Genomic DNA, 25,605 nt, shown 5'->3' on the forward strand with positions numbered 1-25,605 from the left:
CATGGTTATATTCTCTGCGAGTTAATTCAAATCGTGGCAAACAGTATGAATAGCTTTGGTGGGTATGTGTCTGGGGCGTTTGTATGTCATATCTAGACCGTACTGCCATATCTAGACTGTAAAATTATCTAGACTGTATTAAAAATTACCCCCAAGAATCCTGGCCTGTTAAACACCGTGATATCAAGCATTCCTTCAGGATCTATAGCAAGGTTATGGGTGTACAGCAATCAAAGTCAGAGTGCTATTTTTGTGTAGCCATGTGCCTCAGCCTAATGTCCGTCTCCTCCATGTGGTGCTATTGTTCATGAGTTGATGGGTGTGGGTAGGCCCTTAAAATGCAGGGTTGACTCCCAGGGCAAGATTCCGTAAATAGACAGTGCCCGTGTTGCATAGACCTAAATATTAGACTTGTGCAAAAGGAGCAAAAACCATATGACAATTTTTTTTATTTGTTTTGGTGCATTTGTTTTCTGACAACAAAATTTGTTAGCCCTTTCGGTTTCTTACACTCACGTTCTCCGTGAATCTCCCTACACTATCTGTGGAAGTGCATAGAGAGGCCAGAATGTCCAATCAGGGGGGAGGGTGTGCCCAGGGGCTCCACCATTTTGCAGAAGTTCACAGGGAGGCCAGAATAACGAAGACAGAATTGCTGACAAAGACATGCACTACTTTACAATCTATCCGCATTTTTCTGGACCTCTCTGTGCACTTCTGTAAAAGGGTGGAGTCACAAGGACAGCTTCTCCCCCATGCTGCCAATCAGGAGAGAGGGTGTGCCTGGAGGCTTTGCTCTTTGGCCATTGGCAGAGAAAGTAGTGAGAGCATGAGTGAATGAGAGTGAGAGTGAAAAAGTTACAGCTAAAATTCTTAACTCATTGCTTCATTTTCATTTGTTTCAGTGGGGGACCTTCCTCGTTGTCAGAGATCCGTACGAATTGAGAAAATAGGCAAATTTTGTTAAAATTTTAATTCATATAAATACAAGGTTTTTTTAGTTTTTTTTGGTGTATGTGTGTAAATATATATTTTTATCCTGACAGAAAAACAGTATATGATTTATGTGGTTCAATTAAATGAGAGGGGAGAAAATTATGACTGAAAACAAGATGGCAAAAGTGCAAAAAAACCTTCAGTCCATATGTGTACAAATAGAAAAAAAACAGTCCTATTCCTTAAGGGGGTTAAATAGGTAAATTATTAACAAAGTAAAAAAATATCACATTCCATTTATGAGATCTACCAAGGCTTCTTTCACTAGGAAGGTTAGAGTGCTTGGTATCTGCTGAGCAAACAAATTAACCTCCCGCTTAAAACAGAGCAATTAACACACAGAGGCTCCGCGAGCGAATGCACTCCAAGTCACGGTCACGCCGTTTGTAACTGTAGAATTACTGAGGCATACCAGGCCGGCCCTTATGACATCAGACTGTAGGAGGGAGGTAGGATCCTATTTCTCCCTCTGCAGGGAGGGGGCAAAGCGCTGGGTGTCAAGTCCCTGCTCTCACTCCCACCCCTCCAGTGGGTATTTCCCACCTGAGGAGGGGGCCTAGGTCTCAGAGCAAGTTGGGCATGTGTGAGGAACAGTATTACAGTAACAGCCTAATGCCGCACTCTCGCAGCGACAGCACCACAGTGCGTGCTCTCGGCATTTCTGTGGATGAACAGAATGTCATTCCTGGAGCTTTGTGTCTCATGAAGGAACTGAGACCTGAGTGGAACCCCCGTGATATACGGACGAAGGTACAGTGACAAAGTGACACGCACGGTGACGTCTGCAAAGCTGGGGGGGGGTCACACAGGTGACACCAATAAGAGACATTTATGCTTTTTTATACATAACCAGACTGAGTGCAGTGTAGAGTACTTGTCAGTGATGTATGCGTCAGTATTGTGCCCCAGTATTTCGTAATACATTCCTAGCAACCCCCTGGTTTTTATTTGGCAAACTTGCATGTTATGTAGTAATGACACGCGAAAATGACGTCAAGACCAAGCATTCGCAATTGAATGCAGATACCAACAGAAGCGCTCCGGGTCCTGACATTTCCACTTAGCTGTCACAGAAATGTCAAATGAAATGACAGCCGCTGAGCCCTCAGCCTCTCTCCACTCTGTGTCCCTCCTCCTTTGAGTCACACCCCCTCTGTTCTCCCTCCCCTCTATGGTAACCTTTCCCATTCTACAGTCTTTCTAGGTATGGTAATTCACAGGTTTCAAGGATTTTTATTTCCAGCAAAGCCTTAACACTAATTGCTCATTATATTAATTTAGCGGTCTGGATTTTTATGTGTCTCATAGAGTACAAGGTGGGCAAAAACTGTTGCATGCTTGTCATTATTTTCTGTCGCTTTTTCCTTCCATAGCTATTAGTGCCACCTTTTACCTAATTGACATGATAATTATTATTACTTTTTGTTGTATATAGCGCCACCATATTCCATAGCGCTGTACAATGGGTAGACAGGACATAACAAGTAGCATATAACATCATGATTTGACTTACAGAAACAACAGGATCTCTTTTTACCTGCCCCTTGTACATGTTTTGTGCACTGTACACGCATAACCAGTAGTTACCGCCGTGCAATAATGCACTGTGGGTCACAGCACAGTTAAAATGTAACCCACAGCTACCATGTCAGAAACACCAGGTGGGCAATGTCCAGCAAGAACAAGAAAATGATATTACTATATGTTAAGGGGAATAACTAGGCTACACCACAAAAGTAAAACACAATTTGGACACATTAAATCTGCAAAGATGTATTTATTTATTTATTTAGTTTCTTTTTAACTCCGTTGTTATCTCATACTTAGTTTCCAAAGTGTTTGGAAAGACATGAACAGTAAGACACATTAAGGGGATCGCTAGTAAATAAAAAAGGTCTCAAACTATGAAAAACCACATTTGTGTAACTTTTTGGGTTATGTCATTAAGGGTTAAGAATACAATAAATGGACGGACCCCTTATAGTAAGAGACGTGCCACCCGTGTTGTAATTTTAGCCCAGCTAAAACTTACTATGGGTAGTTTGGCTTACAGAGTAAAACAGGCTGTGATTGCCATTATCAGCAAGCCCATTCATTCAGAAATGCAAATAGGTTCCTGCCAGTCTGCACGGCAATAAGATCGAAATCCTGTTTCATCAGGGGGCAAATTGGGTAATCACATTACATACAGTTATTTAGGGAGAATTACTTCACAGTGCGAGAGCAAAATTCAGTTTATGAATGGAAAATGTACATCCAAGTACATTTTTAATCCTTTCAGTTAAATAGTTTAACATGAACAAATGATGTTGATTGCTTGTTTTGCCACAACTGTCCTATATTGTTAATCTAGAACGTTCAATCTTCAGTTTACACCTGTAACACAGAATAACTGCCAAATTTAAACGGTAGCCCCTGCTATTCCAAAACATGGGGTCAGCCCTTTTATAATTGTATTACATCAGTAACACACATGCTTTTATTTCTTGTTTTGCCTATAAAGACTTTATAAATATTTCCATTTCAAATGGAATGGCATATTTACAGAAGACAGAAAGTTTTTGTTGTGAATAATGAAATGATGGTCTTGTTACTAGTTGGGTATCTAGTGAGGACCTACAGAAATCCATTCATTTTTAATATTTTATTAGTGGTATTACAAAAGGTAAGGTATGTCTTCTCACCAGTGTACACAGGTCAACCACAAGGTAGAGAGTCCTTGTGTAATAATACAAATGGCTGGGAAGTCTCCAGGTTAAACCCTGCTTATCTGAGTCTCCTGGTGGATTAAAACATATGACCATACCTGGGAAGTCTCCAGATAAAGCCCTGATTCTCTGGGTCTCCTCGTCATTTTCTTCTTACTCTGGCCATGCCTACTTACTGCTGATAATCTGTCCACTCCCCAGTTCCCTCCCACTAAAGACTGTCTGGGGTTAGCTCCACCCCTATGCATGGCTAGTCATGGCTACCAAAAGGTCAACCCACCTCCCCTACCAAAAAAGCAGTATTTAGGTACCCAGCTACACTGTGGACCCTGCAATCCAGGAATCTTAAATGAACTCAATGTGTATAGCTTGGACAAAAGAAGAAAACAGAAGCAGAGGCCATGTAAGGCATTTGACAAAAGTACATTAGGGAAGTATATTTCAAGGAAAAATCTTAGTATAAATGTCAACGACTAAAACTAGAGGACCATTGGGTTAGATATAATGTTAGAACAGAGAGGGTGGTATATAAGTGGTGAGAAAAAGTTGACGGGTGTGCTTCAGTTATGCTTATCTAGTGTTTCTTAACACTAATTGTAGTCACTAAGAAACATTTATTGTTTACTTTACTTGGCAGCAGTTTTGACTATGTGTTTGTGTGCTCTTAATGTATTCTCTACAAGCATCTTAGTTGAAGCTAGAATACCATTTATGTCACTGGCATGTTAGCCTGCTGAACTTACTAGCATGGAGGACCATAGAAGATGAAGGCATTATTTCAGATGTCTTAAAGAAAGAAAGACAACGTGGACCCAATACCTTTGCCATTCCCTGATGTGCTCTGATATATTTCTTCTGAAACTGGAACCAATCCTTTAATACCTTTGTCAGGTTAGATTAGTATATGTTTTCTCAAGGCCCAGGTTAGGACATAAGTCAGGTATTTTCTAATGTTTAACTAACATTATCTCATGAGATACGGTGAAACATATTTTGCCACCTGTTAACTGATCTGTGGAATTCAGGAGCCAATGATAAAAACATGGTACTTATGACCTTATGGTTTTCCATCCTTAAACATAAGCTGTCACATTTCAGATTGTGCCAACAGGTAAGTGTAAGGAAGCAATGAATATTAATGGCACAGAGTAACTAAAAAGCTATGGGTACAAGGTAGTGGCTAATTGACGAACCAAATAGTGAAAATAAACTTTATTCATTATGGAAACCAAATCACACTATATACAACAGGCAACATTATACACATAAAGTACTGTACATGATGGCTACATACTAGAAATGCTAAGAAATTGCTTTTAAAATAAAGGTCACGAAAGATAAGCGATAACAACATTAATGCTTTTTGTATGACTTTTGTCAACTTCACTTTCACATTTTGTGCTTTATATTGCAATTTCCATTTTTAATTTTTAAAGCAATTTCCTTGTGAAAGAGGATGCTGTGTGAATCTTATCCTATTACTGTGGACCTTTGTGGTCTATGACAGAATATCATTTTACTAAAAAGAATCAAAGGCAAGAGTATTAACACCGCATTGTTTATTCTACATGGTCACTCCAGTCCTGTTTTCATGTTTAGTGTATCTTGGAGCAAATTAGCACAGTCGTTTATACAATCTTTAGACCCCTAGATGGATCAGCATTTTCTTCATCAATTTAAAACAATAATATTGAAGTTTTTTAGATGATGTTGTGTCAGCTTGGTGACATATATAAAATGCCAGCATGGTACCAGCTGATCTATTGTGGGATGCTGGTAAAAATAAAAAAGTCTGGTTCCTTTTACCATGCTGGGATCAGGGATCCGGTGGCTAGTTTCCCCTTTTAAAGGCATTCCCTGATTAAAAAAAAAAAAAAAAATGTTAAAAAATGTTTATTTGGTTTGGTGTGGGGGGGGGGATTCTTTTACATTTTTACCATGGTATGATGCACAGCCTACCCCAAATAGTTATACATTAATTAATAGCTTATCGTGTAACTTAAGGAAAAGCCATGAACACTGGCTGTCCTCTAGAGTATCTCTTGCAAGTCACAACATTCCTATATTACCGTCATTCAATATGTTGTCTTTAGAACTCCCTTTCTTGGCACCATACCAAAATGACTACTCACAGTCACATTCAAGTGCCTATACGCAAACTCCCAAGGATAATTTATAGGGGCAAACAGAGCTTAAATGACCTGCTAGCCCGACTTGAGGAGGTGGGAATATTGCAGCCAATCAACAGGCAAGGCAATGGGGAGTTTTCTCAATACATAAAGGGAGATGCTCTGATGAGGGATAAACATAGGGATTAGGAGAATGATACAACCTAACTCAAAATATGAGAAGAGCAAAGCAGTGCTATTTGAATCCAATGGATCATATTATTTTTCACTTTTTCTGCCAAACACACATCAGTGGCAAGAAATGTGACTTGAAATGTCAAAACAAATTGACTTTGCACATTTGTTTTGCTTCAGTAGATTCACTGAACACTTTTACACCTCATAGTTTAAAAAAAAACAGATCATAAAGACTATACTATACTATTATATCATACCGTGCTGAAAAAGTATTTGCCCCCTCTCAATTTCTTCTATTTTAGCTTATTTGTCAGATTTAGATGTTTCAGATTAACCCACTAATTTTAATATAAGACAAAGACAACATGAGTAACCACAAAAGGCACTTTTAGGAGCTCACTTAATTTATTGAAAGTAAACAGTTAATGAAAACCTACATCACCACGTGAAAAAATAATTCCCCCTCTAAACTTAATAATTGGCTGTGCCATTTTTGGTGGCTACAACTTCAATAAAATGTTTGCGATAACTGGCAATGAGTCTTTTTTAATTGCTGTGGAGGAATGTTGCCCCACTCTTCTTGGCAGAATTCTTTTAATTCAGCCACATTGGAAGGTTTCAGACACTAACTGCCCTTTTAAGGTCAGACCCCAGCTTCTCAATCGAATTCGTCAGAACTTTGACTAGGCCGCTCCAGAAGTTTAATTTGTTTCCTTTGAGCCGTTAAGAGGTGGACTTGGCTTGTGTGCTTCAGATCATTGTCCTGCTGCATAACCCAACTGTGTTTGAGCCTTACGTCAACAGATTTCATGGCTCCATCAAGCCGCCTCAGACCATCACACTGCCCCCATGACTATTGGTATGATGTTCTTATTGTCGAATGCTGTCTCACGCCAGATGTAACGGTACCCACCCCGTCCAAAAAGTCCCACTTTTGACTCTTCAGTCCACAGAATATTATCTTTAGTCTTGGGGGCCATCAAGATGTTTTTAGTCTGGGTTCTTTTGAGACCTCCTGGATGAGTTGATGCACTCCTGGAAAGGTTCATCATTGTTCCAAGTTTTCTCCATATCTGTTAATGACTTTATCATCTGTTCTTGAATTTCTTTAGATCGGGGTATCATGTTCTGCTTTTTTGAGACCTTTTATCCTACTTCACTTTGCAAGACAGGTTCTATTTAGTTGATGTTTAGATTCAACATGGCTGGCAGTAATCATGCCTGTGTGTGTGTCTTGTGAAATTGAACCCAATTATCAATTATATTTTATCAAATTAAACTTTTTCACATAGGGTTGGATGGCTTTTTCTCTTCTACACATGAAATCATCACTTAAAAACTACATTTTTTTGTATACTTGAGATATTATTGCTGAATATTAAAATGAGTTTGATGGCCTGAAACATTTATAAAGAAATAAAATACTTTTTCAACGTACTACACATACTGTTACAGAACTTCCAACCGTACTGTTTTCTACAGTCCCGATTTCTGTCTTGCTGAACTTTCCTGCTGTCCCGCTGAGCTTCTCCACTGTCTCATTTTTGCGGGCTGTGGGGATTGTGGACCTGCTGGACCAGCCCAAATAGCTGTAAAATCAGACTTGTCAGCAAAATGTGAACATTGTACGTGTCCTGAAAAACATGACTGATAAATATACCACACATAGAAAACAAAATGCGGGAGTTTAAGTAAATGTTATAGAAGTAGAGATTTAAAGTGATTCTAATCAATGGGGAGAACAAACTTCTAGTTTACTCCTTGCCAAAAATGACTATTTGTTGCAGCTAATTTTTGTGTCTTGGACCTTCTAAGGGTGGAATTTTAGATTAGCAATTTTCACTACCAGTATCTCATAAAATTCTTGCTTGTCTATCTCTCTCTTTAATTTTGCATTATGGGGGATTCCATTTATAATAGAATTACATTTAAGCTATCAGAGCTATAGTCTATAGAGGCTAAATGTAAGCTAAAAGTCCAACTTTTGTAATGCTGTTCAAATAGAGCTTGCATGACACACTATTTTTGTAATGGCAATGTGAAATTAAGCGATTAAAACTTTACCAACCACTATAAAGACTCTTGACTCTTTTATCTTCCCAATTGATTTTACAGCTCTTCACAGATGGAATCACCAACAAACTTCTGGCATGTTATGTGGATACAGAGATGAAAGATGCTGTGCTAGTGCGAATATATGGAAAACGCACAGAGCTTTTTGTGGACAGAGAAGATGAGGTGACTAGCTTCCAGCTTCTTCAAGCTCATGATTGTGCCCCTGCACTCTACTGCACCTTTCAAAATGGACTCTGCTATCAGTTTATACGTGGTCTGGCACTGGGGCCAGAACATGTGCGCGAACCTGACATACTACGGTAACATTGCTGTGTGTCTGCAAAGGCAATAGGTAGAAAGGCTTTAAAGACTAATTAAAGACAAAGGACAAAGTTCTACACAAACAGTTGTGGCATAAACCTTCAATTACCGTATTGGCTCGGTTATAGGCCGCACCCTAAATGTTAGGTGCTTTTTAAAAGAAAAAGTTTTGTAATAGATATGCTGCCACTCTGCCCTCCCCCCCCCAGATATGCTGCCACTCTGTCCCCCCCACCCCCGAGATATGCTGCCACTCTGTCCCCCCCCACCCCCCACTCACTAATGAGTAGCTCTTCATATTACTGTATATAAGTATGTATTGGTGTCCTAAAAACTGTTCTGGCATGTTACAGGTAATATTTAAAAGCCACTCTGGCCATCATATGCATTTTATCTTTAATAGTAATTTAGTTACACAGAAAACCTAACCTGTGGCCATCTCATTTGTTAAAAATTAATGCATAGAGGACTGGAGAAAGTGAGATACCTTTCACCTATAATTAGGCAATGCATCCTCAACTCTGCCCCACAAGAGTGTAGTACTACACGATTTCCTACGTAGTTTTGTGTGATCAGCAGCAACACTTTCAGACATAAAAATAAATTTGGCATTTTAGCACTCTATGTTGATATATCAATACAGATTATCAGAGAAACCTCTTTCTCTGCAAATCTGCAATATTGGGGAATGTCTGTGCTCTAAAGCTCCGACCTTTTGCGGGAGTTCGGAGTCAAGACTGAACACATGAGGACAAGTGAAAGACAGCAAATAAGGTAGGGAGACATTAAGAGAGAATGAGAGAGAGAGAGAGAGAGAGTGTAAGAGAGCATGAGTAAGTGAGAGAGTGAGAAAATGCAGTTTTAGCTTTCTAGCAATGCTTTATATATAAAGCATATTGATCAATGAGCAGCAACAGGAATATACTGAGAAGGGAGAATGGAAAGGTCTAAAAATCGGATGGCCTTGGAATAAATATGTTACTGTAAAAAGCAAGCACATTGTGCTGCTTGTTGGTATACGGCCACCTTTTTGTTCATACTTTTGTATTGGACATTTCATAGTCTCTATTCTGCTGCTGCCAAAATATCTTGAGAGGTGCTGAATTTGTCCAGACAGTACGGCTTTAACATCAAGACCTGCAAGACTCAATACTTAAGCTGAATTTTAAAGGGGAACTGTGGGGAAAAAACCAAAACATTATGTATTACTGATACACTTTGTGTTGTTTTGGTGATTCTTTGATGCTTTTTGATGATATCATTTTTTTTACTTAAACATTCTCTAGTGAGTTGTGTTATGTCATAACAATTTATCTCAATGAACATCACATTATGAAGGGTCAACTCAGGGAAGGCCCTCATAATAATGTCTTGCTTTTTGTGCAATGCCTCTACATAGAGATGTTTCTTTCACAGGTTAATTGCACATGAAATGGCGAAGTATCATTGCATCCCAGCCCATAATGGCTGCTTACCAAAATCTGGACTATGGCAGAAGCTCAACAAGTATTTATCCATCCTGCACAATGATGAGGGACAACCAGAGAAGTAAGCAAGTGAATACAAATTGTGAAGCATTCAAATAAAAACACTCTGCAAAGTAGGGGAGGCAAGTAGTGTTAAATTTAAATTGGGAAGAGCTGTGTCAAACACATTGGAGTTTATTCACTAAAGGGAGAGTTGTGTTTTACCTCCTTCACCTCACTAAGCATTATGAATGAGCCGGTTCTGGCAAGTTTCTCCAGCAAGAAGGGCTGCGTCATTACATGTGTGTGAGAAGTAGACTTGTGTAAATGAATCAAAAACAATTCAGACAAAAATTGTGTTTTCATTTTTGGTCCACTCATTTTCAGGCAATAATTTTTGTTTCCTGCAGTTTCGGTTCAGACAAAAATCAGAGGGCATTTTACATTGCGAAACTAAATTTGTTGTCACTCACCCTCATTCACTCTCTAATACTTTTTCTCACTCTCTCGCGCTTATCTGCCTACCACTTCCGTGTCCCAATCTCCTTCCTTCTTCTGTCTTCCTCTGCCGTTTCTTGTGTCTTCTTTGTCTGCTTCTCCGTGGGCACAGACTCCTGGTGAACTTCTGTCAAGGTGCCGAGCCTCCAGACACACCCTCTCCACCGATTGGTGGAATGAGGGAGAGCCTGTCCCTCTGGTTCCATCCTTTTGCGGAAGTGCACAGAGAGGCCAGAATAATGCAGTTAATGTTAAAGAAACACTTCTCTTTCTCATTGAATCTGTCTACCGGTGAATTTGCACTGGGAGAGGATGCGCTCAGAGGCTCCACCATTTTGAAGGAGTTCATTGGGAGGCCAGAATAATGAAGACAGATTCGCTGAGAAAGAGAAGTGCTTCTTTTTCAGAGATTTGTATGAATTGACAAAATTGTCAAATGTAGTTAAAACTGAAATTTGGATAAATCTGAAGTCTAGTGAGAAGCCTTAAAAACCTCATTGATTTAACTATTATACAGGGCCAGCTCGCTGAAATAACTATACATTAGACCAGGCATCTCGCTGATTTAACTGTATGTTATATAAGGCTAGTAATGCTTTTTCTGCACCAGACACTAACGTTGTTTGGATCTTCATATTGTAAAGTGTAGACCCCAATGTGACTACTTTATTAAACCTTTTATTAGTTGCCATCATGAAGCTTGTCTATAGTCGGTAGCCATGTGCTATTTGCCATTAAACGGATACACAAAATAAATATGCAGCTCTAAATACGTAATACAATCAAATGATTTTTAAGAGGTTGGATATGTAATTGTAAATATATGATGAGTCTTGTGGAGAGTTACATATCAGGGTAAACACAGATTGAGGCCAGACTCCCACCAAATGAATCATGTAATACAATGAACCCCATGGGTTTTCACAAAGGCTGGAGCAGACTGGTAAACATTTCAGCTCCGATAGAGGCCAACCTTTGTAAGCTCTTCTACAGGAAAGCCTAAGCTAATCAACCACGACCATAGTTAGAAGAACAGTCTAAACATAAATAACCCACCACACATACCTTAACACTTAATACACTATATGGACAAAAGTATTGGTACAACCCCCCCCTATACCCATTGCTAACAGGTGTATAAAATCAAGCACATAGGCAGCCATCTCAATAGACAAACATTGGCAGTAGAATATCTCGAAAACCATCTCACTAACTTAACTATGTATAACTATGTATAGGCATAAGAGAAGTTAACTGGTATTTTATTTTTTTTAATCACTTTTGCAAAACCCTGCAAACTCTTAAATGAATATACCCCATACGGCTCTATCTGCTTTACAGGCTGGTAACGTGAGAATAATAATATGGAATCACACATTTTTGCAACATTCTTTACCCAGAACTCTACTTTCTGATCACCAAATACCATAGGAAACTGTGGCGCTTTTTTATTTGATTCTTGTCTCCTCTTAACACTCATCTCCCTATTCCAGACTGCCTGCAGGGACTCCTAGCTTAAAGGTTTTGCATGAAGAGCTTTTGTGGTTGCAAAGGTACCTCCCAACCCTCGAATCCCCCATAGTCCTTTGTCACAATGATTTGCTCTGTAAAAACGTCATCTACAATGAAGAAGAGGGTAAGTATAATTGGATTTCTGTAAACTCAAGGCAACATTTTACACAAACTACAAATTTTGACTTTCTTCACAGGTTATGTACGGTTTATTGATTATGAATACGCTGGCCACAATTATCAAGCCTATGACATTGCTAACCATTTCAATGAGTTCGCAGGTAAGTACATATTGTTCACACAGTAATTATGACGCAGTTGGGCCTTTTTTTCAGTGAAACAAGTTGCTTTTCATTAGTATATTACATTACATTTATTTATATAGTGCCAGCAGATTCCATAGTATTGGTGTAAAACTATCTAGTGATATAAGTATGTAAGTAAGTATACTTCAGCATAAAATATGTGGAACAGCATTATTGTCTTTCTCTGCAGCCCAGCTAGGGATTTTTTGTGTACTCCCCAACATACAATAAAACAGAGGGAGTTAATTTACTAAATAGTGAGTTTTGTGAATTCACCACAGGAACAGATTGTCTATAGATGAAATTCAGTTTCTTTAAAATTAGTGTAATTAAAAAATATATATTACTACAAAATCGCCAGCTCTAACCTATTTACTTCAGTGCAATCATGCCTAAAGGGCCCTGCCACAGTCCCCTTGCTCATGCCAGAAGACACAGAGCAGCCCATGGGAAATCGTATTGATATATATCATAGACAAAAAAAAACACATTGCATAATTCTGGGATGGATATGAAACGTTAGTAATGTTTTGGATGCCCCTTTTGTGCTACCTTTTAAAAAGTTTTAAAATCTTTTTATTTGTACAACTTCTCATTATGGAGCAGTGTGACATAACCACAGATCCCTTATAAGTAAAGAGTACCCCTGATGATGTCTTAAAACACACAATGTTCAATCTAAATACATGTTTGTTTGTTTTTTTATTTTTTTAAAGTTTTTACAATTTTAAAGGGGGATTTTTTGGTACTGATCAGGAACAAAGGCTTTCTGCATCTGTACCAGGTGTGATTAGACTGTATCTCTCAACTGAGAGCCAGTGATCCTCTTGCTGACAGAGGGAAGACTGGGCTGTCATTGGACAGTGGGAAGGTATAGAACATTATGTGAGTTGTGGTTCTGTAACTAAAAAAAATAATTAATACAACAAACCATACCATATACAGTCAATTTATATAGTAAAATCAATGCTAGGACAAACTGCTCCATGCAGAGCAATCCCCATGGAAACAACTTGAATGTTTTTGATAATTGCGCAACAATTAGCTCTATGTAAACATGGCCTAACTTATTCTCAACGGAATAATCTTTCAAGCAGATATTTAAGTTTTTTTCTTACTGCGATAAACATTCAGATGCCACTGCATTTGAGTGTAGTATAAATCATCCAGTACCACACTATGTGACCCTGAGAATGGGCTCAGTCACCCTAAGACTGAAATTAAAACCCTGAGACTCTGGATCAAGCTCTAGGAACTCCTATGCATGGGCATGGGTGTCCGCAGGATTTTTTCCAAGGGGGCAAAATATCCTCCCCACCTTTCTCCTCTCACACCCAATACCTCCTAAGTCTTCTCCATTGCCTTTCTTTGTTGGCATAGGAGAGATGTTTCTTGTTGAAAGGCCAACGTTAGTTACCAATTAGTAGGAAAAAATTATATGACCATAACAGTACTAGCTAACAGTACCTGCACAACAAGACTTTAGTTTATAATAGCTGGAGTGGTAAAGATTAGCCACAACTACCCCAGTCAATAATTCCTATGGTGTTGCGCCAGTAATGGCTGATTTCATTTCATGGGACAACAAAAAAGTTTGTGTAAGCCACCACAAACCCAATCTATAACTGCAGTTCTCATTAGGCTTTGCTACCATTATGACTGGTATTGTAGATGCAGTCAACAAAAGTTAGTGTTTGTACTGTAGACTTTGTTATCCCCCAAAGCTCAATATACTGTTATTAGCTACTATTGGCATAATAATCAATTAGCGATGTTGCTTGCTCAACATCATGGGAGTGTGGTAAAAAGGGGACATAAAGACTCGGAACCAAATAGGACACTTGGAAGTTTTGCAGCCGTTTTGGTTAGCATTTGGACCTCAAAATGCTGTTATGACATTTCTCATGATGTTCAGACATCCAAATAGATTGTTGAGAATGCAGCTGCAGTACCAATCCATAATGGTATAAAAGCTAACCTTTTGCATTCCTGTTAGTCACTTTCCCATGAGGTTTAATATTCCAAACTGGCTGAGAGTCATGGGAAATGTAGTCTCAACAGCTAAAGTATTAACTAACCCTAACTGCAATAGATGTTTGAAATAAACTACCTTGTGTCTGCAGCATGCAAACTGTGCCTTGTGTGAAGGAGCAGCTGCTAGAGTGAAGGGCAGGAGAGCAGAACAACTGACAGCAAGAGTGGATAGAATAAAATAAAAGTTATTTTGCTGCATCCTCCTCACTACCAGGTGTTTTCTTTTCTGCTCACTATGTCTAGTTAATCTACTCTAAACAGCCTACTGTTTCTCCCTCCCCTGCTACTGCTCCAGTGGGCCTCTTTGAAGTTGGCTGTTATTCTGTATACTATCTTATCCGGCACACTAAAACAACAATTACTAAGTCGTGATGATATTCTTACAACATGGTTTTCTATATCAGCCTTTGTTTTTATTACCATACATTATGTGCACGATATCTGGATTTATTAGGCATTCAAGAATACTTTTGATACGTTTGTTATATAATCATTACTGTTTTCTAAAGATATACTTTGGCATACATTTTCTATGTACCTAGATATATACCCACATGTATGATATATATATGTAGTACAAATACGAAATTATTTTATGATAAGGTGTCTATATGTCTAGTAGATTGGGCTAAAATAATGCAGCTAAACATATACAATTGACTAATGTGCAGCTGTAAATTCATTTGAATGTGATACTAGTAAAAAAAATGGAAATACCTTTTTTGTGTGCTTTTACTACAGTTCCTTGCACAGCTGGTATCTCCTACACTCATCATAGTGCGTATTACTGATTCACAGCCTTTTACATGTTTACATGCCTGTATTCCTAGGGGTCAGTGAACCAGATTACCGGTTATTCCCCAGCAAACAGACTCAGTTACATTGGCTTCGACATTACCTGGAAGGATACAGAAGGATGAGGCAAGAAGTGGGGGATCTGCATGATAGGGAGGTGGAGGCTCTGTACATCCAAGTTAATCAGTTTGTGCTGGTAAGTTGTAACCCCACCCACCCTTTGTGTTTTTTCTACTACATTAGCTTTTTTTTTAATTGTTTGGCAATTGTATATCCTGCAGGGTGGCACTTGCCAGAAAGTTGTTAGTAGAATCGAAGTTCGGCTATATTGCAAAAATATTTTTTTAAAAATGTTTAATTTTGCTTTACAGGAAGCTATGTAAGTTGTGCTTACACACTTAAAGGAGTTAGAACTTCATAATTCATTGAATTATGGTGAGTTGAAACTACAACTCCTGTGGAAAACCCCTGTGTCTTTGTTCAAGAGTAGTTTTCCTCTCTCTCATTTATGTATCTGGGTCCCCCTTTTGCAGTTATAAGAGCAGGGCCGGCCCGACAATGGAGCCGAGTGGGGCAACCGCTCCAGGCGGCACTTTTGAAGGGGCGGCAAAGTGCCCCTTTTTTTTTTTTTAATCGAAAGACAGAGAAAGGGGCGCCGAGTGGTTTTCGCTTACCAAGCTGTCGGTACCCGCTCGGCGCCCCTCTCTCTCTCCTCTGCGGCGAGTCTCCCTGTTCGGTCTCGGTGCCGGCTTGTAATGCTGAGCGCCGGCGCTCATTTTCGGCGCTCAGCCTTACAAGCTGGCACCGAGACCGAACGGAGACTCGCCGCAGGACTGCTGAAAGGTAAGTACAAGGGGGGGGGGGGGGTAAGGTTAGATAATAGGGAGGGGGGGGAAGGTAGATAATGGGGGGGGCAGGGACGGAGGGAGAGGAAGGGTAGATAAGGGGGGGGGGCGGCATTTTAAAATTCGCCCCAGGCGGCATTTTGCCTTGGGCCGGCCCTGTATAAGAGCTTCCACTCTTCTGGGAATGCTTTCCACAAGATTTTGTGTTTCTATGGGAATTTTTGGCCATTTGTGAAGTCAGGCACTGATGTTGGACTAGAAGTCCTGGCACAATCTCGATTCCCGCTCATCAAAAAGGTATTAGATGAAGTTGAGGTCAGGACTTTGTGCAGGCCAGTCAAGTTCTTCCACACCATGTCTTTATGGACCTTGCTTTGTGCACTGGGGCATAGTCGTGCTGGAATAGAAAAGCGCCTTCCCCGAAGTTTTGTAAGTTTAAAGCATAGCATTGTCCGAAATGTCTTGGTAAGATTTCCCTTCGCTGGAAGTAAAGGGTCTAGCCCATCCCCTGAAAAACAGCCTCACACCATTATCCCTCCTCCACCAAACTTTACAGTTGGCACAATGCAGTCAGACAGGTAACATTATCCTGGCATCTGCCAAACCCAGACTCACAATTTGATAAATTGTCAGTGCTCATATTGAATTAATCAGTCAATGATCACTTGCTCATTACTATGTGCTATTATTATGTCATATGTATGTACATCACTCAGCGCAAACGAGGTTTAAAAGAAAATGAAGCCCAGCAAGACAAATAACCTCCTGGATGGCAGCTATGTAGCTGGCAAACTGGGCTCTGATAGCCACCTACATCTTAACTATGTAATGGCACTCTGAGCCCTGTTCTGATAGATTGCTAAAAACTTTTATGCAGTGTAGAGGGCCTGTTCTCCTGTCTATCTGTTATATCTTCGGATAAAGAAGGATGCCTCTTTTTTTGCTCTTAAATGTGAGGCTCTGGTTTGGGAGATGCGAACCAAAAATGGTGGTGCACCACAGGTTTAAAAACGTCAGCATACATGTGGATATGTGTATTTTGTATCTGTATTTTGTTAATCATAGCATTTAACCTCTTAGTTTGTGTGCTTAAACTGCATAATATTGTGTACTGTCATCTACATGGACAGGTTATGAAAAAAAGTCAATCCGCCCTACAGAATGATTCTTCCTTTTATTATTATTTATTGTTTCATACAAAAAATACACAATATAAACACTCAAGGCACATGCATGATGCAACATCTTCAGTTTTTATATATTAAGAGTGTTATAAAGTAAAACAATTTAATTCCTGCTGTTCAGATTCTCAACATTCTTTGATGTATGTCATCATTCTTACTGCAGTCCTATTAAAGTCCAATTGACACTTTAAGAATGGCTCTCCAAGGCGGTACACAGTAAGGAATGTAAAAGTTTCAAGGATAGAACTGTTTGTTTGGCTTGTTCCTGCCTTATGGGTTACAAAGGTTCTACAGCATTTTGGACTCTGTACATAGAGAAGGTTCAGTCAATGACCCTATCATCCTCCCATAGGTTAATGGCATTGGAACTCTCACTCCAGAACTAAGAGGGAGGAGTATGTTACACTTTAAGCCTTAGAAGTGTAATGTGAATACATAAGTGGAGCATCATATAAAAATATGTCGGGTTTACCTGCCAGTATGAAATTAGCAACTACACATCTCGTAGAGAATGGCGGAATATTTTTGTTTTGGTACAGTTGGCCAGTATGTCTCAGCGAAGCAAAACGAGAAATCAATACAAAACTCAAATTATACACTGTGTCTTAGAGTCAAAAATCTTTTGTATTAAAAAAACACTTGTATTAAAAAAACTTGTATTCAATAATTTGTTAAATGCGCTTTTCTTGTAGGCATCTCACATCTTCTGGGGTCTTTGGGCACTTATTCAGCATAGATTTTCGGACATCAACTTTAACTTTGCACGGTAAGTCCTTCTACCCAAGCTCAGTTACAATAAACGTGGCTAAAACATTGCATGGGTGACACCTACTGTCCAGAAATGGTATTGTTTCCAGTATGTTAATATATGTAGAATATAGCACGTGATAATAATCCAGTACAGATTTTAGGAAAATAACAATAATAAGACCTAATTAAAATATTGGGCACTGTTCCTACGGGTTTACAGTTTGTATGCAGTGGTGACTCTAGAAACAATATATAGGGGGGGGGCACACAAGATACCACAGTCAAACTGGGGGGCATTAATAATTTCCACCATTAAATCATACCACTGGAAAATAATAATAATAAAAAAAATATATATATATACACTGCCAAAAGTAATGTGCTATGGAATGATACTTTTGTTATTGGACTAACATAATACTTGATCATTCAACATGGGAAGCCTGAAGCCACAATTTAGTACGACTAATCCTTGAAATAAATATTATGGAGTAAATAACACAATACCTTAACTTTTCCACTAAATGATTTCAGGGCCATGAACGTTTTGTTCCACCAACACAGGCTCTGTTACACCGACACCCAGACACACACACCAGGACAGGCTCTGCCACACCGACACACAAACACACACAACAGGTCAGGCTCTGCCACACAAACACACACACAACAGGTCAGGCTCTGCCACACCGACACCCAAACACACACCCCAGGACAGGCTCTGCTACACTGATAACCAAAAACACACAAACAGCAGGACACAATCTACGTCACAGACATCTACATCAGAATGGATTTTTCACACTGCATTGTCGTTTATACCCCCTTAGTGTTTTTGCCCCTTGTGTATTAATGCCCCCAGCAAGCCCCTCCCTTTACTATTGATTTATGTGATGGCCCCATCGCATATATGCGTTAGACATGCATTTTTAACTACATAATGAGTTCTTATCTCTTTGAAGTAAAGACTATGGTTGAAACATTATTTCTAAATTACAGCTGAACTGGCAGTTTGGTTAATATTAGACCCTGCTGCCGATACATATAAATATTAGAACCTGCTGCTGATATATATATATATATATATATATTAGCCCCTGCTGCCCATATATATTAATATTAGCCCCAGTTGCCGATATATATTAATATTAGTCCCTGCTGACGATATATATATAAATATATTTATATACATATTAGACCCTGCCGCCAATAACAGGTATAGATCAACACATTAACACACAAACCCAGCTTTGCATATATAGATCAATTGAAATTCACTTGTGATCTCAGCACTGAAGGTATATATCCAATAAACAGAATCAGACATACAAATCCTGTATTTGCAGGGATACAATAATAATATATGAAACGTAGCATTGCAGGTATAGATCAAATAAATACATGGAAAGAGCATTGCAGATATTAATCAACTGAAGAAAGACATACAAACCCTGTATTTGCAGGTATACATAAATAATGTATGGAAACATAGCATAGCAGATATGGATCTACAGAATAACACAAACCCAGCTTTGCAGGTGTAGATCAATTGGAATTCACATAAAAACACAGCATTAAAGGTATATTTACCCCACACCCCAAAGTCAGCCCTGGCATCCTCACTGCCCACATAGATCCTGGCCAGCACCCAGATAACCCACATAAGATTTGCCATCTTAGTCCCCAAATAGCCCAGCACAAGGCAACTTTGTCCCCAAACAGCCTGGCCTGTGCCATCTTTGTCCCCAAGGCTCAAACATCCTGCTAGTGCCATCTTTGCCCTTCCACAATTATACATCTATGATACACACATACTCATTAACTCATGCTCTCCCTCATTCAGACAATTCATCCACACATTAACTCATGCTCTCCTTCATTCAGACAATTCATCCACATATTAACTCATGCTCTCCCTCTCATTCAGACAACGCATCCACATATTAACGCATGCTCTCCCGCATTCAGACAATTAATCCACATATTAACTCATGCTCTCCCTCATTCAGACAATTCATCCACACATTAACTCATGCTCTCCTTCATTCAGACAATTCATCCACATATTAACTCATGCTCTCCCTCTCATTCAGACAACGCATCCACATATTAACGCATGCTCTCCCGCATTCAGACAATTAATCCACATATTAACTCATGCTTTCCCTCATTCAGACAATTCATCCACATATTAACTCATGCTCTCCCTCATTCAGACAATTCATCCATATATTAACTCATGCTTTCCCACACACATCTCCAGACATCCACATAACTCATGCTCTCCCTCATTCAGACGTCCACATATTAACTCATGCTCTCCCTCATTCAGACATCCACATATTAACTCATGCTCTCCCACATTCAGACAACTCATCCACATATTAACTCATGCTCTCCCTCATTCAGACAATTCATCCACATTTATCCCTCCCTTATCACTTTCTACCCCTTCTCCCTCCCTTATTACTTTCTACCCCTTCTCCCTCCCTTATCACTTTCTACCCCTTCTCCCTCCCTTATCTCTTTCCACCCCTTCTGCCTCCCTTATCACTTTCTACCCCTTCTCCCTCCCTTATCTCTTTCCACCCCTTCTGTTGAAAATTTTTTTTAAGTGGTTGAATCAACTCTCACGTAACTTTTCCACCAGTTCCATAATGTTGGTCTTAAAAGGCCACACGGAAGAAATATTTTTCTCTGTGGACATACAGTGCTGTAGCTTAGCATACAAATGGCTTTTAGTTCTTTTTACATCATACTTCCTGTATCTACAGACCTAGAGCCATTGTTGTCGGTCATGCAAAATTTTGGATAGCTTTCCCTGCTGAAACACCACACTGAGCCTATCCTTTATGGCAATGCTAATGAAGTCCTGCTTATTCGGATAAACCATTCCCACCATAGAGTATTAGGGTCTGGGTGATAACGAGTAACCCATCGTTTAAAAAAGGACAATGGTAAGGAATCAGGGTGTTTGTCTTATAGACTGGCCTAAGAAAATAGCACTGGTACACATACAAATAACTAATGTTATTTTTAATCTGATAGAAATTCACATTTAACTGTAAGGTAGACCGGAGAAAATTTAATTGTGATCTCTTCTTCTTGGCTTTTTGTGAGTCTAACCTGTTTTTTTAACCCCCTGATATATATTTTATTAAATGTTATTGGTTTCCTTCTCAGGTATGCAGTATTAAGGTTTAACCGATACTTTGAAGTGAAGCCAGAAGTGATACCTCCACAGGCTATGAAATGATGAGCCATTAGTCCAAGTGGAACAAGATGGGTGCTGCTTACTCCGGGTTTCTACAAGAACGCTTGCTGAATACTAAAAAGTATTATACAGCCACTGAAGCTACTTAATATCACCTATGCTGCTAAAGAGCAATTTCATCTGAATTTACAATTTAATTGAATTAGGGTTCATAGAAAAAAAAACCAAAAATATAGAAACACTGGAAAAATTATACCCACCATTATTACTATGTACCTTCAGAAGACCACTGGCCATGTGAAACACAACAGTGCAGAAAACTAGAGGAAGATAAACTGGCTATTTTAATAGCAGATAATATCACTGTTGGTATCGAATCATACAATTCACATAATTTTAAGAGTGCCTGCAATTTGCAAACTAATACTTGAAGATTAAATACTAATTTAACTGCTAATAAAAGGACCTGAAAGTTAAAAAAAAGTAGTAATTGGCAAACACTAAACTCGCCTAAAAATATTATGCAAATATATGGTTTGTTACATCCAATCAAAAGGTTTTTTGTGTCCTCATTGCAGTGGAACTGTGACAAAATATTTGTATGATCTACCATTTTAACATTATTTTTAAAATTTAAAATTATTTAAAAAATAAACATTATTTTATCACACATGTAATAGAAATTTATGTCCTTTTTGTATTGCGTCATTTATTCCCCGGAGCTGCAAACAGAGAAATATGAATGTTTTGAGAACTCCTTTGAATTGTTCTGGAGGAAAAAGATATTTATACATTTTATGTTGGAAACATAAGGCAGGCAGATTAATCTCATGAAAGAGATTAATGAGAGAAGGAAAGGAGAAAATGGTGATGAGCCATTTGCTCAGTAACCATTATCTAGATAATATACTACACTCAACAAATACAAGAGTCTTGACAATTATACTTCTGATTTAACCCCTAAAGTAAGTTCTCTTAACTTTCTGTCATGTGAAAAAATGATAACCTTGTATTTGTCTCATCTCACCGAAGAAAAACACTGGTGAGACTGACCTACAATGCAAACAGCCTGGATGCATTTCATAGGAAGAAGGCAGTTTAGGCAAGTCATCTGAAACATACAAAATAATGCAGCAGAGTAAAAAGTGTTTTCTTGGGATTAAAAAAAATCTTTAGTGGTAATTAAATGGATGGTATGATGTCCCAGATAGTCTCACCAAAAAAAGAATGCATATTAAAGTATTTGAGTACTTTAACATGCATTTTTTTTAATAATAATAGTATGGAAAGCTTTACCAGAATCGAATTCAGAGGACAAGTAATTAAGGATGCAGGCTACAGGTGCATGAATGGGATCCAGGTCCCTTTGTGTGCACCAATTAAGCCAAATTTTCCAGGCAGATCTGTAATAAGATCTGGTACCTGGAGCCCACGCTTCTGAGAGGATGTCTCTAGTAGATTGAGAAAGCGGGACATCTGGTTCGGGAGCCCCGAGATCAGCCAAGCTACTAGAAAGAGATTCCCCAACAGGATCAGAGGATGAGGTTCCCCTGACGGATTGGTTAATAAATCCTGAGACAAGGGAAAAATTATCAGGAACTCTGTCAGCATTCCCAGGATTTGGGGAAACCATGACTGGGTAGGCCACCAGGAGGTTATGATGGCTACAGTGGCCTTTTGTGAAAGTGTCTGGAGTAGAACCCTGGGAATCATCATGAATGGAGGGAACGCATGTAGGGTCCCTGATAGCCATATCTGGGTGAGTGTGTCTGAACCCAAAGCGTCCGGATCTGGAAATCGGTGACTTGCTGATTGAGACGTGACGCAAACAGGTCTAGCGTTAGAGGTCCCCACAGATGGTTCAATTGATGGAAGGCAGCTAGATCTAGCATCCAATCGCTGGAGTCGGCCAGGTAACGGGAGTTCCAGTCTGCAATTGTGTTTGAGATGCCAGGAAGGTACTCTGCCTTTAGGACAATATGTCTGTCTAGACAAAAGTGCCAAAATCCCTTGACAAGGTTGGTCAGTTCTTTTGATTTGGTGCCCCCCAACTTGTTGACATACTGGACTGCAGATATGTTGCCCATCCGCAGCAATGGGTTATGTCTTTCACAAAACTCTTTAGAGCGAAAGAACCTGCCAAAAGCTCCAAACTATTTATGTGCAAGAGAGATTCTTGAGGGGACCATTTCCCTCCCATGGAACGGGGGCCGCATCTCGCGCCCCAGCCAGCTAGACTCGGATCAGATTCTATGGTAATATCTGGGAAGGATGCGAAGATAGTCTTCCCATTCCAGGACATGGTGAAGCCACCATAGAAGTTCTTCCCTGGTTTCTGCCGAGAGAAGACCTACTACCCTAGCAAGGGAGCGTAAGGATATTAGATTCTTGTTGAGGATCAAATAGATTTCCCTCCGAATAGTTTTCAATTTCCGTGAGGGTAGGCTGAGCGTGGCATCCAGGGAATTCACTGGGAAACCCAGGAACTCTATACCATGAAAAGGGGTCAGAATAGATTTCTTGGAGTTTATAATGAATCCAAGATTGAACAACAAAGATAAGGTCCAATAGGTATGAGTGTGGATAGATTCTAGGGATTGAGACATGACCAAGATGTCGTCTAGATAGATGATTAGACGAACACCCCGGCTCCTGAGGAGGGCCATCACAGGTTTGAGAATTTTTGTAAAGCACCATGGTGCTGATGAGAGGCCAAAGGGGGGACAGGTGAACTGCCATAATGTCTGATTCCAAAGGAATTGGAGGTATTGTTGGTGAGAACGGTGTATAGACACGGTTAGATACTCATCTATGAACCAGAGTATTGAATTCTGTCATATTGTGAAGGGCCTTGTTGGTGTTGTCTAGGTTGATATTTGCAGATGGGAAAGCAGCCCTGCCTTTCCCAGCCCTGCCGGAAACCTTCGGAGTAAACACCTTTTTAAGTGAATTCTCTGCCTTGTTGAGCATAGAGAATAGCCCTATCTCCTTAATGAAGGGTTCCCCGAATAGTAAGCCTTCAGCAGAAGAGCCAGGTTCCTGGGTAGCCAGTTGAGAGTCCATTTTCATAAGGACTGATCTCCGCCGCTCACTATTCAGGGCGGAATTAACATTGCCGTAAAGGCATATAGATCTCTGAATCCAACCCCTAAGACAGGGGCATCCAACATGCGGCCCTCCAGCTGCTGCAGGACTACATCTCCCACAATGCTCTTTCAGCTAAGGGGCTGGCTGAGGCGTATGGGAGATGTAGTCCTGCAGCAGCTGGAGGACCGCAAGTTGGACACCCCTGCCCTAAGATTTTCAGTGTCAACCAGTGTACCGTTTTGATATGTTGTCCTCTCGGGTGGAGGGTATGTGGTGTCTTTTGGATACACCATGTTTTGAATTGCAGTGCAAGCGCAGAGTGTCATGAGAGTCTTGATCCATTTCCCTCTGCATAGAGGTTGGATCGTCAATACAGAAGTGTCTTTTGCGGGACACTTTACCAGAATTTTTGACTGCCTTTGATAGGCGTCTAGTGGACTTTTCAGTGGACCAGAATAGGTCTGAAGGAGTAGATGGACCTTGAGTTTTATGCTCATGTGTATTGTGAGCAATGCCAGCGGCCACAGATTGGGCAGATGACTATTGCATCAAAGTCATGGCCATGATAATTGCCTAAGAAATGGACTAATTAGTAGAGTCTTCCTGAACCCTCTTATAACGGTCCTCATTTAAAGGAATCCGCCTCACCGGCCGGCCCCATAAGGCTAGCGTCTGTGATAGCCTTCTTAGAACGGTCCTTAGAAGACATAGTAGGAAATAAGTAACAAGCACTTTAAATATGAATAAAATGCTGAGGGTTCAGAGGGTTGGAAGGCTACCAGGCAAACAAATATAAATATGTAGAAATATATATAGTTACAGTAACGGAATGCAGGATGCACGGCAAACAGTGTTTCAATTCTGAGGTAAATCCTCAGACTGAAATATCCACAAAGGGAGACCTCTCAAAATGTCCGCAAAGGGAGACCTCTCAAAATGTCCGCCGTGCAAAATGCACGAGCGACTCCGGTGTCCGTTTGAAGCAAATAAACGAACAACGGAGTGCACAGGAGGGCTGAAGAAGGTTTCAGGTGAGCGAAACCACAGCCCTAGAAACAAATATCCGAAAGGAAAGCGGTCCAAACGTTGAAAATGCGGCCGCAGAGATAAAATAAAATGTAGGCAAAATGAGTTAATGAAACCCCTGGAAAGGGGTAGGAAGGTGAAAGAAGTGAACACACAAAGGTGTATGTAAGTATGCAGTATATGTAAAAAGGTATATATTAAAGATAAGCAACAATAAATCTACTTTGAGAGAGAAAAATATATAGGTGTATACTTAACTGTCGCAGCAGCGAGAAAGAGAAGGAGTCTAAGGAAGTTACCCGTTATATTACATGTGATATGCTCTACCTAGCATGTTTGATTGATTCTTTGTTTTTTCTTAACATATATTGTTTGGTTAACCCTTGCTGCTGTCCAGTAGTAAAGAACTATTGCATAATATGAGCCTCCTGTCTGCCATAAAATTTGATTTATCCAGTCAAAATGTAATTACTTATCTACTGACACAAAGAAACACAGGTGTA

At 39.7% G+C, this 25,605-nt stretch overlaps 1 protein-coding gene across 1 annotated transcript; it reads left to right on the forward strand.

The window, feature by feature from the left end:
* The first annotated feature begins 1,484 nt into the window (after positions 1 to 1,484).
* ETNK2 (ethanolamine kinase 2) lies at positions 1,485 to 21,622 on the forward strand. The gene is made up of 8 exons (XM_053454362.1): positions 1,485 to 1,746; positions 8,126 to 8,385; positions 9,803 to 9,934; positions 11,844 to 11,986; positions 12,060 to 12,143; positions 15,032 to 15,192; positions 17,718 to 17,791; positions 20,959 to 21,622. The coding sequence occupies exons 1-8, from the start codon at positions 1,576 to 1,578 to the stop codon at positions 21,029 to 21,031; spliced, it is 1,098 nt and encodes a 365-aa protein (XP_053310337.1). The 5' UTR covers positions 1,485 to 1,575; the 3' UTR covers positions 21,032 to 21,622.
* The last annotated feature ends 3,983 nt before the right edge of the window (positions 21,623 to 25,605 follow it).

This window comes from Spea bombifrons, chromosome 2 (genome assembly GCF_027358695.1).
Source record: "Spea bombifrons isolate aSpeBom1 chromosome 2, aSpeBom1.2.pri, whole genome shotgun sequence".
Lineage (NCBI taxonomy): Eukaryota > Metazoa > Chordata > Amphibia > Anura > Pelobatidae > Spea > Spea bombifrons.

What these genes read in the sequence shown, in the direction of transcription:
- ETNK2 (XM_053454362.1), top strand. Translation starts at nt 1,576, where the DNA reads ATGTGTGAGGAACAGTATTACAGTAACAGCCTAATGCCGCACTCTCGC. An exon ending in CCCGTGATATACGGACGAAG is followed by an intron (nt 1,747 to 8,125) that starts GTACAGTGACAA and finishes TTGATTTTACAG; the next exon opens with CTCTTCACAGATGGAATCAC. An exon ending in ATCAACTTTAACTTTGCACG is followed by an intron (nt 17,792 to 20,958) that starts GTAAGTCCTTCT and finishes TTTCCTTCTCAG; the next exon opens with GTATGCAGTATTAAGGTTTA.